At 45.3% G+C, this 14,118-nt stretch overlaps 1 protein-coding gene across 11 annotated transcripts in view; it reads right to left on the bottom strand.

Moving 5' to 3' along the window:
* LOC120920819 (ryanodine receptor 3) overlaps window positions 1–14,118 on the bottom strand; it is a 692,572-nt gene that overhangs the window by 42,623 nt on the left and 635,831 nt on the right. For all 11 annotated transcript variants that reach the window (XM_040333156.1, XM_040333154.1, XM_040333152.1 and 8 more), the window contains one exon: window positions 10,782–10,912. In XM_040333156.1, coding sequence (XP_040189090.1) covers window positions 10,782–10,912 — 131 coding nt within the window. The remainder of the gene's footprint in view (window positions 1–10,781; window positions 10,913–14,118) is intronic.

Genomic DNA, 14,118 nt, shown 5'->3' on the forward strand with positions numbered 1-14,118 from the left:
AAATTTGACGGCTGTTCCGACGTCCATACCTTAACATTGGCAGCGCCTCATATAGAAGGGATAACTTTACGCCGGATGTAAGCCTTACGTAAACGGCGTAGCGGGCGCAGGTACATTCATGAATCGGCGTATCTAGGTCATTTACATATTCTACGCATAAATCTACGGAAGCGACCCTAGCAGCCAGCGTAAATATCCCCCCCTTGATACGACGGCGTACTAACACTTACGTCGGTCGGAGGAAGCTGAAATTCAGGCGTATCTAGCTCCCAGAATAGCACGCATAGATACGACGGTGCATCTTCTAACTTACGCAGCATATCAATAAATACGTCGACGTAAAGGCTACGTGAATCTAGCCCAATATTTTTTACTTTCTGCCATAAAACATATCCAACTAAAAAAAAAAAAAAATGTATTAATCAATTTAGGCCAATATGTATTCTGCTACATATTTTTGGTAAAAAAATCCCAATAAGCATATATTGATTGGTTTGTGCAAAAGTTATAGCGTCTACAAACTATGCTAAAAACATGTTTTTTTTACTAGTAATGGTGGCGATCAGCAATTTTTAGCGAGACAGCGACATTGCGGCAGACAATTCGGGCACTAAGTGACAATTTTTGGGGACCAGTGACACTAATACAGCAAGATTGCATTTTTTAGCACTGATCACTGTATTAGTGACACTGGCAGGGAAGGGGTTAACATTAGGGACGATCAAAGAGTTAAGTGTGCTCCTAGAGAGTGCTTTCTAACTGTGTGGGGGATGGTCTAACTGGAGGAAGACAGAGATCCATGTTCCTGCCTAGCAGAAACACAAAATTGCCATTTTCCTCTCTGACAGAACGGTGGTCTGCCTTGTTTACACCACCATTCTGCCTCACCTGTTAATGATGGGCGGGTCCCGGTGGACATCGTGTCTACCCGGCCTGCTGATTGGCTCCCGCTGTGTCCAATCACTGCGGAAACGGGTTGCCGGAGTACCCTGTGCACGAAATCACGTACAGGTACATGATTTTGTGCAGGAGGGATGCCCTGCTGCAGTATATCTGTGTGGGGCTGTCCTTAAGTAGTTAATAAAATTACCACAGCTCTACAAGCATTTTGTTTATGGGTAATGTCTGATTCCACACAGTGATTTAAACTTCACATTTACTATCTAACCACACTCTGTAATCTAATCGTGTCTAGTCTCTATTTTACCCATAAACCACCTCTTGTTGCGAGATTCATCTACATCTTATTTTGCTGCTTAAGAATCTCCTTCTTCATTCTTTGAAATGTGGTGAGCTACAGACCTTAACCTGCTTTCCCCGGGTATAATATCAGTAACTGCCAACTACTAACCCAAGTGTAGTCTTCACTCTGCTAGTAATGTTTTCTCCTCCACTCTAGGCACAACTTCATATTACAATTTTCAAGGCTTCTCACAAATCTCATCCATTCCATTCTAGCTTTTATATGCCATTGTGCACTCTATAACTCTTAAACCTAAACTTAAAATGCACAAAACAATCAGACAATCATGCAATTTGACCAAAGGCATTATTTTTCAATACAGAACGCTTTCTTGTCAACTATCTGACAAGGCAAACACTGTCAGCCTACACTAAACTTACTTGTTCTAATTACTTTGGTGTTTTGGTCCTTTACAGTAGAAAGTACACCTCAACAGGCCAGACTTTATCCCCCCATTTGTTTACATAAAGGTGAACTTGGCCCTTAAGATATTGCTCCACAAGCCTTTTGATCTTGCCACTTGCTGCTTGTAGGTATTTTTTAATTGTGGTAAAACTTTCAGGTGCTGACGACAACAAAATCTGACATGTAAATAAAATCATGTGAATTTCTCAATTTTTTTAACACAGTGAAACCCTTGAAATAACTTTCATGTTTCAGGAAAACTAAAATGCTAAATTATTAACTCTAAAACACACTACTGTAGCTTAATTGAGTTGTAAAAATGTAACAATCAATATATTAATAAAGAATGTGTCATTCTTAGTGCATTTGACACCCACAGCAGCTCACTATAAGACAAAATAATTTTCAGTAAAAATCATCATAATATAAAACAAATAGTAATAATGGCCAGAAAAGAAACACAGACAGTGAAAGTTGTAATGTCCCTTACATTGGTGTCATTTTTCACCATTCTGTTACAGTTAAGTAATACAGTTGTGTCCTCTCTCTACCCCTCTCTGCTGGCCAGTGAAGGAACAGCAGCAGTGTCTTTGCTCAATTATCTCTCTCCCCCTATCAGCATCTTATCTTTTTCTGAGAATCTGAACAGGAACAAGCATGCAGTTATGGAAAGTCAAAGTAAAGTAATCCTTCCTCATGGACTGTCACGCCCCTGACGGTAAGAGCCTGATGTGCGGAAGACGGCCTCCCTTGCAGCTCTGACTCCGAGCTCCTGGTAAAGTGGACAGGAGACTCCAAAGTACAAAGTCGCACGAGTGCCTTGCAGGATCGCTGGTGAGTCGCTAAGCTGGAGTTGCTGAGCAGGTAGCGGAGAGGCACAGGTGCAGGTGGTAGTCCCAGGCAACTGTCAGCGGGTAGAGGAAGTGGTCAAGCCGGGTCATGCACTATCGGATACGTCTGGAACACAGGCGGAAGCCGGAAGCGAGGTCACAGGGCAGGCTGGGTCGGTATTGGGCTGGCAGCAGAGTAGCAGAATCAGTAGGCGAAAGCAGGGTCCAAAACAAGCCGGGTCGGTGCGGGCGGAGAGCAGGGATATCAAAGGCAAGCCGGGTCGGGTCAACGGTACAGGAAACAGGATACAGGTTACTAGGTAGGTTAGCCAAACGCTATAGAACGGACAGCACCTGAGTCCAAGAAGAGGCCAGCCTAAATAGCCTGTCTGGCGCCAAAAACACTCAGAGAGTGCACGCCGCGGCGCCCGCACGCGCACGCGCGCGCACGGGCGCTAACGGCGCTCCTGTGGAAGCTGAAGACCCAGCTCGACCTCTATGGCCGCCATTTTGGGTGCTGGCATGCCCTTCCTGACATTGCCCCCTCCTAATGGGCAGCCTCCGGATGCCCAATCTAGCCAACTTGTCAGGATGAGAGTTCTTGAAAGCTTGAACGAGCCTTTGGGCGTGAATATTGTCTTCCGGTTCCCACGAGTTGTTCTCCGGTCCGTATCCCTGCCACTTGATTAGGTATTGAACCTGATTCCTCCTTCTTCTGCAATCTAGTACCGCTTCTACTACAAATTCTTCCTCGCCGTTCACAAGCACAGGTTCAGGTGGGCCAACGTCTCGATCAGGGAATGGATTAGACACAGCAGGTTTTAGCAGGGTTACATGGAATACGGGATGGACCCTTAAGGAGTCTGGTAACTCGAGTTCATAAGCGACATTATTGATTCGCCTCTTCACAGGGAATGGTCCCAGAAACTTAGGTCCTAACTTTTTCGAGGGACAAGCGAGTTTCAGATTAGTGGTTGCCAACCAAACTTGGTCGCCTGGATCTAGTATTAATTCCCCTCTTCTCCTTCTATCAAAAACTTCTTTGTTGTAAGCCTGGGTCTTGGCCATTGTTTCCTGTAACACTTTGTTGTTGGTATTAAAGAAGTCCACTGTTTCAAGGACGGCAGGTACTGAGCATTCAGGAATCGAGTTGAACAAAAAGGATGGGTGAAACCCATAATTTGCAAAGAAGGGCGATTGCTTGGTGGCAGAGTGGGAGGAGTTGTTATAGGCGAATTCGGCCAGAGGAAGTAAGTGCATCCAATCGTCTTGGGAGAAAGAAGAAAAACAGCGAAGATATTGTTCGAGAGTCTGATTGGTCCTCTCCGTCTGTCCATTCGTCTGCGGATGGTAAGCTGATGAAAATGAAAGTTCGATCCCCAGGGATTCACATAATGACCTCCAGAACCTAGAGGTGAACTGGACCCCTCTGTCGGAGACTATGTTTGCCGGTGCTCCGTGAAGTCTTATGATTTCTTTGATGAAGACCTGTGCGGTCTCCTGTGCAGAAGGAGTGCCTTTCATAGGTAGAAAGTGGGCCATCTTGGATAAGCGGTCAACGACCACAAAGATGGTATTATAGCCCCCGGATGGCGGCAACTCCACAATAAAATCGATGGAAATCATCTGCCACGGTCTGCTTGGAACCGGCAGTGGCTTGAGTAGGCCCCAGGCCTTAGACCTGCTGTTCTTGTTACGGATACACGTGGTACATGACTCCACATACTTTTTACAGTCTTTCTGTATCTCGGGCCACCAGAATGTTCGTTGCAACAGTTCGGACGTCTTATTCGTACCAAAATGTCCCGCAAGCTTGTGGTCGTGGCACAACCCCAAGGTGGGGACTCGCAGGCTTTCTGGCACAAAGACCTTGTCTCCGTGCCAGAGTAGCCCATCCCTTGCCAACAGAACGGTCCCGAGTGGGGAAGGGTTACCTACTGAAGCTTGCTTAATTTGATTGATTAAGTTTCCTTGCAACAGAAGAAAGTTGCCAGGAGACAAGATTGTATCGGGCGGGGAAGTTTCTTGAGGTTTGCTAAACATGCGTGACAACGCATCTGGTTTTATGTTCTTTGATCCTGGTCTGTATGTCAAATGAAAGGTGAATCGGGAAAAAAAAAGTGCCCATCTGGCCTGCCGTGGTTTTAGTCTCTTTGCCGTTCTCAGATATTCAAGGTTCTTGTGGTCCGTGTAGATTAATATTGGGTGTGCGGCCCCTTCCAGAAGATACCTCCATTCTTCTAAGGCCGCTTTGATCGCTAGGAGTTCGCGATCCCCGACATCGTAGTTCTTCTCCGCACTGGACAATTTACGAGAGAAGAAGGCGACAGGGTACAACAGAGCTTTAGGTCCCTGTCTCTGGGAAAGTATGGCCCCGACTGCCGTCTCTGACGCATCCACCTCAAGAACATATGGTTGGGCCGAATCAGGGTGTTTCAAGACAGATGCGGAGGTAAATAACTTTTTCAGGGTCTCGAAAGCAGTTTGGGCCTCAGAAGACCACTGGAACCTGACGCCTTGCTTGGTGAACTGGGTGATGGGGGAGATGATTGCTGAGAAACCCTTGATAAATTTTCTGTAAAAGTTCGCAAAACCTACGAAACGTTGGATGCCTTTCTTATCACTGGGAGCTGGCCAATCCAGGATGGCTGCGACTTTTTGAGGGTCCATCTTGATACCCTCAGTGGATATAATCAGGCCCAAAAATTGGATGCTCTGGCGTTCGAATTCGCACTTTTCAGCCTTGGCGTAAAGTCCATGTTGTCGAAGGCGGGCCAGAACATTTCTGACGTGTCTGCGATGGTCAACTAAGGAGGAAGAAAAAATTAGTATATCATCAAGGTACACCATAACAAACAGGTCCAGGAAATCTCGAAAGACATCATTGATAAAGTGCTCGAAGGTGGCGGGGGCATTGCAAAGTCCGAAGGGCATCACCAGGTACTCGAAATGCCCAAAACGTGTACGGAAGGCAGTCTTCCATTCATGACCCTCCCATATACGGATCAAATTATAAGCACCCCGAAGATCCAGCTTAGTAAAAATGAGGGCAGCACCAAGTCTTTGGAAAAGTTCAGGCACTAACGGCAGGGGGTAACGGTTTTTGACCGTAATTTTGTTTAGCTCGCGGTAGTCTATACATGGACGTAAGGAGTGGTCCTTCTTTTCCACGAAGAAGATACCCGCACCAGCCGGGGACGTGGAAGGGCGGATGAACCCTTTTTTCAGATTCTCATCCACATAGTCCTTAAGGGCTACCAGTTCATTTTCAGATAAGGGGAAAATCCGGCCAAAGGGAACTTCAACTCCGGGGAGGAGGTCGACTGGACAATCATAGGAACGATGGGGAGGGAGCGTCTCTGCCCCTTTCTTACTAAATACGTCCAAAAAGTCGTGGTATACTGTAGGCACCAGTTGACGAGCTTTAGAGTCTGAATCAAGACATAGTAGGGAAGGCTGGTCACAAGGGGTGGGAAGGCAGTGTTGAAGGCAGTAGGGTGAGCGGAAGTTAATTTCATCTGTGGTCCAGTCGATGCTGGGGTTATGGACTTTCAGCCAAGGCATGCCGAGAATAATCGGAAATAAAGGAGAGGCGATGGCATCCAATCGGAGTAGTTCTTTGTGACCGTTAGCCATGGTGGCTAATAGAGGGACAGTCTCATGAGTAACTGCCCCGGACTTGATAACGGAGCCATCGGCCAGGTAGACGGAGAGTCTCTGTGGTTTGGGTTGGAGCGGGATACGGTGTTTCACAGCAAAGGATAGGTCCACGAAACAACTGCAGGCCCCGGAGTCAATTATGGCGGGCGTCTGGATGGTCCCTTCTGGCAGCTGTAATGAGATGGAGAGAGCAAGGTGAGCAGAAATGCTGGGTAAGTTCATATTTGCAGAAGGTGAAGTAACTGAGAGGCACTTACGGGGTTTGACTGGACAAGATCTTACGTAGTGGCCTGACCCTCCGCAGTACAGACACAGGTTCTGCTGGCGGCGGCGTTGACGTTCTTCGAAGGAGAGGGAAGGGCGAAGTAGGCCGATCTGCATTGGCTCCGGTGCGTCGGACGTGGTCGGAGTTGGGACCGGTGGAGCAGGGTTGAATGGGCTGGGAATCCGTGGTAGCATCCATACCGGGCGTGACTGGCCCGCAGCCCTCTCTGATCTCCGTTCTCTCAACCGGCGATCAATCTGAATGGATAAGTCAAACAGGGCCGTCAAGGTGGAAGGCATTCCCACACGGGCTATTTCATCCTTAAGGGGCTCAGAGAGGCCCATGCGGAACTGGGAGCGTAATGCAACATCGTTCCAATCAGTGTCAAAGCCCCATCGTCTAAATTCAGCGACGTAGTCTTCCACCGGTCTGCGACCTTGCTGGAGAGAGCGAAGAGCCGCTTCAGCGGAGGCGGCCTGCTGGGGATCCTCGTATAACTGGGCCATGGCGGTGAAAAATGAAGCTGCATCAGTTAAACACTCGGACTTCTGTTCTAGGTGACGATGGGCCCAGGATTGCGGTTCCCCTTGCAACAAGGAGATTACAAAGCCGACCTTTGTGGCCTCTAAGGAAAAGGTGCGCGGCTGCAGTGCAAAATATAGGTCACATGCATTCTTGAAGGACCTAAACTTACTGCGATCTCCAAGGAATTTTTCTGGGGTCGGGACCCTGGGTTCAGGTGGAAGCATGACAACTGCCGGAGTGGCGGAGGCCCCCTGGTGGGCAGCAGAGGCAGATGCAGGTCCTGGGGCAGCAGAAGATAAGGCTTGCACTTGTCCTTGCAGCTGGGTATAGCCGGATTGTAAGTCCTTTACTGCCCGTGTAAGTTCGGCCAGATGCTGGCATAGTTCGTCCATAGGAGAGGGTCCCCGCACAGGCTCAGTCATGGCTGTCCGTTACTGTCACGCCCCTGACGGTAAGAGCCTGATGTGCGGAAGACGGCCTCCCTTGCAGCTCTGACTCCGAGCTCCTGGTAAAGTGGACAGGAGACTCCAAAGTACAAAGTCGCACGAGTGCCTTGCAGGATCGCTGGTGAGTCGCTAAGCTGGAGTTGCTGAGCAGGTAGCGGAGAGGCACAGGTGCAGGTGGTAGTCCCAGGCAACTGTCAGCGGGTAGAGGAAGTGGTCAAGCCGGGTCATGCACTATCGGATACGTCTGGAACACAGGCGGAAGCCGGAAGCGAGGTCACAGGGCAGGCTGGGTCGGTATTGGGCTGGCAGCAGAGTAGCAGAATCAGTAGGCGAAAGCAGGGTCCAAAACAAGCCGGGTCGGTGCAGGCGGAGAGCAGGGATATCAAAGGCAAGCCGGGTCGGGTCAACGGTACAGGAAACAGGATACAGGTTACTAGGTAGGTTAGCCAAACGCTATAGAACGGACAGCACCTGAGTCCAAGAAGAGGCCAGCCTAAATAGCCTGTCTGGCGCCAAAAACACTCAGAGAGTGCACGCCGCGGCACGCGCACGCGCACGGGCGCTAACGGCGCTCCTGTGGAAGCTGAAGACCCAGCTCGACCTCTATGGCCGCCATTTTGGGTGCTGGCATGCCCTTCCTGACATGGACACACTTATTTTAGATCATGGACTGAGAAACTGCGGAAACCATTGGATGGGGTAACTGGTCATTTCAAAAGGTGGGGGACAACAATGGCAGTCTCCATATTTCCTAAGTACAGGTTTCCTTTAAAACCTACATAATGCAAGATATTGCAAAATTACATAATTATTTCCCTGTGCCTTAAAAGCAGTATATGGGATAGCCCTAGCTCTCATCTGCCTAAGGTAAATAGAAAAGCACTTAAATGAATAAAGAATGAATGTGTACAAAAATGAATACAGTGAGTACAACATATGAATAAAATATTATTTAGCAGTAATGGCCCGAAACAACTGCAGTATGTCAGTAATCAAAGTGTGGGTTTGAGTTAGTACAAGAAATAAGGCAGTAACAAAAACATTGTTACGCAATAAGTAGAATTACATAAAGCAAATTAGGTTTTCTAAGAAAATATATTGGTTTTGCTTTATTTGGGTTTTAAAGGGTTTAAAACTGCAGCCACATAAAAAAAAAAAAGTAATACACTTACCACCCTCCTTTCCCCATTATGAAGTTATAGCAGCAATGGTATGGGCTAGCAATAAAACAAGTAATGACGCAAAAAACTTGGAGCTCATATATGTCCCAGTAAAAAATATATATAATAATATATCTCAACAATAAAATGTATAATAAATAAATGCAATCAACAAAAGATCTGTCTGTAGATTGATACACGGTCTTAAAAAGTCTATGCAAAAATAATAAATGCAGGGAAGAAAAATCCAAAGAATGCGAACAGGCCTGCCATCAAATAGAAATAGAAACCATTTCCAAGAACTGCAGAAAAAACACAAGGAAAGAGGTGCCTCTGGGTGCAGTTGATTGTAAAAGTAGGCTTTAATTAACATAAAACATAATGTCTGTTGACAAAGTAGCGCGACTTGCCAACACATCCAAGTGCGCCTGCTCTCAAAACGCGTCCATTTTTAATGACATCATCCCATGCAGCCGGCGGTTTCCTCGTGTTCCAAGCCTCGTTTTGAGCCGGCATTTCCATAAGGACAAGGAAACAGTCGTCATCTGGAGACCCACATGGCTGCCCACCCGGGAACGTCCCTGTGACACTACATATACCATGCCTGCCACTCTCATACAAATGTGAGTTGATTACTTTTATGTTGATTAAAGACTACTTTTACAAACGACTGCACCCAGAAGCGCCTCTTTCCTTGTGTTTTTTCTATGGTATGGGCTAGCTGCTAATAGTACTCTCCAGACCTGGAACACTCCCATCACTGGCCTTGGCCCATTTTGGCCCATTTTGATGATATGGCTGCTGACCCTTCACTGATTACAGTACAAGTATAATGATGTCAGCATGAGGAGCGACAATAGGACAGGCTGGAAAATTTCACGTATTCACTTATTTGCAATGTACTTAGGCATTAATTGAGCTATTACTCCATTTCTTCTTTCTAATAAATGTATTCAACCTTGGTTTAATACTTTTGGCCTTTGAAGTGATCATTGTGCAATACATTTGCCAAACAAGCCACAGGTGAAACCTCTATTTTTTTTTCCTAATGGTATTCTTATGAATAAACTAACAAGTCCCGTCTGCCATTCCAGCAGATGGCTTGTAGATCTCAATTCTCAAGGGTGCTGATGAGCGCCCTATTAGTAAATGCCTTAATATTAAGGTATTCTTATTCTATTCATTAATATTTGAAATGGGTACATAATAACCATTTAACAGAATTGTCTAATTTCGTTTTTTTTTTTTTTTTTTTTTACATTCAAGTTCTGTCCCAAATCCTAATGAACTGAATCATAATTTAAAGGGACACTAAAGGTTCCTGTGTTTTTAAAAGAAAATAACAAACATGTTATACTTACCTCCACTGTGCAGCTTGTTTTTTCTGGGGTCCCTCGGGAGCTGTCTGGGACTCCTCCATGCAAGAACTAACCCCCTTCATGGGAGCTCTCTCCCATGGGGATTAGTTCTTGTGGGCGCGCTCCTGTGATATAGCCGCCAACTGTATCACTCAGCCCCACCCCCCCGGCGTGCCGCATCATTGGATGTGATCGACAAAAGCGCGAGCCAATGGCTGCGCTGCTATCAATCCATCCAATCTAGCTAATCAACGGCCAGACTGAGTGGAAAAGAGGACATCGGGGGTGAGTAAAACGGGGGGGGGGCTGGGGGGGCCGTCGTCAGTTTTTTTTTCACCTTAATGCATACGATGCATTAAGGTGAAAAAAAAAACGAACCTTTACAACCCCTTTAAGAGCAACTGACTGTATACAGATGTTGTGATTGATTTAGAAGACCGTTAATACTAATTCAAGTGGTAGTAAAATTTAAACATTCTTTACCTTAATGTATTCTCTGCATTAAGGTAAACAATGTCCCAGTATTTGTATGCCTCTCCCTCACTCAATGCAGCCATGTGCTCGTCTGTAGCAGCTCTCTACCTCTCTCTGCAATCACAGGACAGAGAGGCAGCAGTGGGAGCTATTGGCCTTCTATGGTGGTGCACGCAGACAAGGAGCAGCAAAGTGGTACCAGCGGGACCCCAGAAGATGAGGTTCCGGGCCACTCTGTGCAAAACCATTGCACAGAAAAGGTAAGTTATTTATGAAAAAATAAATGTAGGAGTTACAACCTCTTTAACTTCATTGTGGGAAAAAAAAGATTATTTACTGCATAGCAGAAATTAAGCATATTTAATAAAGAATCATAATAATGCCATATGTATATCATAATATTAGAGTATCTTACGGAGTATTGATGACAAGGCGATCCCATTGCCCCTTAATGTCATCATCTGAGGGCTGCTCTGTGATGTATAGGCCATCAAACTCCACATTGCGAGCAATTTCCTTTTCACGTTTAAATACCACCAGAGGGACCTTTTGGAAGATAATGGAAAATAATGTGCTATTAAGTATCTGGTTATTCTTAAGATAAAGTACAAAACCATACTCCATAAAAGTCCCCCGATTAGACGTAATCAACGCAACCAAGTTCTACACAGTTCCCTTTCTAGGCCAAGCACCTCAAACGTATTTCACCCTCACTGGAGGTTGGATGAGCTCTTTTTAAACCGTCACGAATGCCGCGTACACACGATCGGAGTGTCCGATGGTCTAAAATCTGATGGATTTTTTCATCAGAATTCCATTCAAGCTGTCTTGCATACACACTGTCATGCCCCGTACACACCATCACTTTATGTGATGAAAAAAAACGACACTTTCTGTGAAGTAAAAAATGACGTTTTTGAAACTTCAATTTTCAAAGACGAAGTTGCCTACACACCATCGTTTTCTCACAATGATCTTGCAAAGTCAGGTTACGTTCCACCACGTTTTACCATTGAAGCTAGCTTCTGGGCATGCGTAGATGAAAAAACGTCTTAGAAAACGACGTTTTTTGCTACACACGGTCAATTTCTGTGAGGTAAAAAGTGCACTTTTGAAAAACGACACATAAAATTGAAGCATGCTTCAATTTTTTTCTGTCGTTTTTTAGAAGACATAAAACGACGTTTTTGCCCACACACGGTCAATTAAATTGACGTTTTTGAAAATGACGTTTTTTTCCATCGCAGAAAGTGATGGTGTGTACGCGGCATTAGACTTAATTCCGACTGTCCAAAACGCGGTGACGTAAAACACTTAGATGAGCCGAGAAAAATTAAGTTCAATGCTTCCGAGCATGCATCGATTTGATTCTGAGCATGCGTAGATTTTTCTCAGATGGAATTCCACACAGACGATCGGAATTTCCCATCAGATGGGGCCCACACACGATCGGAATTTCCGATGAAACAAGTCAATCAGACTTTTTTCATTGGAAAATCCGATCGTGTGTACGCGGCATAAGAGTGATAGAGGACCTGAGAAGCAAGCTTGGGAATTGGAGCAGTGCAATCGCTTTATCTAGTTATTCCTATTATCATTTCACATCCTCTTTCAGAATCATGTTATAAGTCTTTACTTGATCATTATTGTAATATCAAGTAAAAATAGTGACAGTGAAATAAGTTTAATGTCTATTTAAATTTTTCTTAATGTGAAATGTTTATATATATATATATATATATATATATATATATATATATATATATATATATATAGTATATACTATATTACCAAAAGTATTGAGACATCTGCCTTTACACGCACATGAACTTTAATGGCATCCCAGTCTTAACCTGTGGGGTTCAATATTGAGTTGGCCCACCCTATAACAGCTTTAACTCTATGGGAGTGTTTAACTGCTTGCCGACCAGCCACCACAGTTATATGGCGTCAGGTCGGCTCTGCTGGGCGAGATCACGTAGCTATACGTCATCTCGCCGAGCAGCCAATAGGAGTGCGCGCCCCCCCCTCCCCTTGACTCCCGCGTGCGTGCCCGGCGGGCGCGATCGCCACCGGGCACCCGCGATTGCTTGTTACAGAACGAGGACTGGGAGCTGTGTGTGTAAACACACAGCTCCCGATCCTGTCAGGGGAGAAATGCCTGACCGTCTGTTCATACAATGTATGAACAGCAATCAGTCATTTCCCCTAGTCAGTCCACCCCCCCTTCAGTTAGAACACACCCAGGGAACATACCCCCTATTTTGTGCAAACCAATCAATAAACGCTTATTGCGATTTTTTTTACGAAAAATATGTAGAAGAATACGTATCGGCCTAAACTGAGGAAAACATTTTTTTATATATATATATATATTTGGGGGATATTTATTATAGCAAAAAATAAAAAATATTCATTTTTTTCAAAATTGTCGCTCTATTTTTGTTTATAGTGCAAAAACTAAAAACCGCAGAGGTGATCAAATACCACCAAAAGAAAGCTCTATTTGTGGGGGAAAAAGGACACCAATTTTGTTTGGGAGCCACGTCGCACGACCGCGCAATTGTCAGTTAAAGCAACGCAGTGCTGAATCGCAAAAAGTGCTCTGGTCTTTGACCTGCAATATGGTCCGGGGCTGAAGTGGTTAACCATTCTACCAGAAGCGCATTTGTGAGGTCAGGCACTGATGTGGACGAGAAGGCCTGGTTCGCAGTCTCCGCTCTAATTCATCCCAAAGGTGTTATATCCAGTTGAGGTCAAGACTCTATGCAGGCCAGTCAAGTTCCTCCACCCCAAACTTGCTCATTCATGTCTTTATGGACCTTGCTTTGTGCACTGGTCCAAATCATTTGGTGGAGAGGGGATTATGTGTGGGGTTGTTTTTCAGGGGTTGGGCTTGGCGCCTTAGTTCCAGCGAAGGGAACTCTTAAGGCGTCAGCATACCAAGACATTTTGAATAATTTCATGCTCCCAACTTTGTGGAAACAATTTGGGGATGGCCCCTTCCTGTTCCAACATGACTGTGCACCAGTGCACAAAGCAAGGTGCATAAAGTCATAGATAAGTGACTTTGGGGTGGAGGAACTTGACTGGCCTGCACCTCAACCCAACAAAACACCTTTGGGATAAATTAGAGTAGAGACTGTGAGCCAGGCCTTCTCGTCAACATCAGTGCCTGACCTCACAAATGCGTTTCTGGAAGAATGGTTAAACATTCCCATAGACACACTCCTAAACCTTGTGGACAGCTTTCCCATAAGAGTAAAAGCTGTTATAAGCTGCAAAGGGTGGGCCAACTCAATATTGAACTTTACAGACTAAGACTGGAATGCCATTAAAGTACATTTTCGTGTAAATGCATGTGTCCCAATACATTTGGAATCCTGCTCAAACTTGGCTTACATACAATGTACCTTTATATGTGGACACTGCTGGAAATTGTTACCACACCTCACTGAGCTAAAGTCCAAAATATATCAAAAGTTAAAATCGTAAAATCCGATCGTCTGTAGCAATTCCGACGTGCAAAATTTCGTTGCATGCTCGGAAACAATTCGACGCATGCTCGGCAGCATTAAACTTAATTTTCTCGGCTCGTCGTAGTGTTATACGTCACCGTGTTCTTGACGGACTAATGTTCAGAGAACTTTTGTGTGACCGGAAAAAACATTAGTCCGTCAAGAACGCGTGACATATAACACTACGCCGAGCCGAGAAAATTTAGTTAAATGCTTCAGAGCATGCGTCAAATT

Source organism: Rana temporaria, chromosome 13 (assembly GCF_905171775.1).
Source record: "Rana temporaria chromosome 13, aRanTem1.1, whole genome shotgun sequence".
In the NCBI taxonomy this organism is placed as follows: domain Eukaryota; kingdom Metazoa; phylum Chordata; class Amphibia; order Anura; family Ranidae; genus Rana; species Rana temporaria.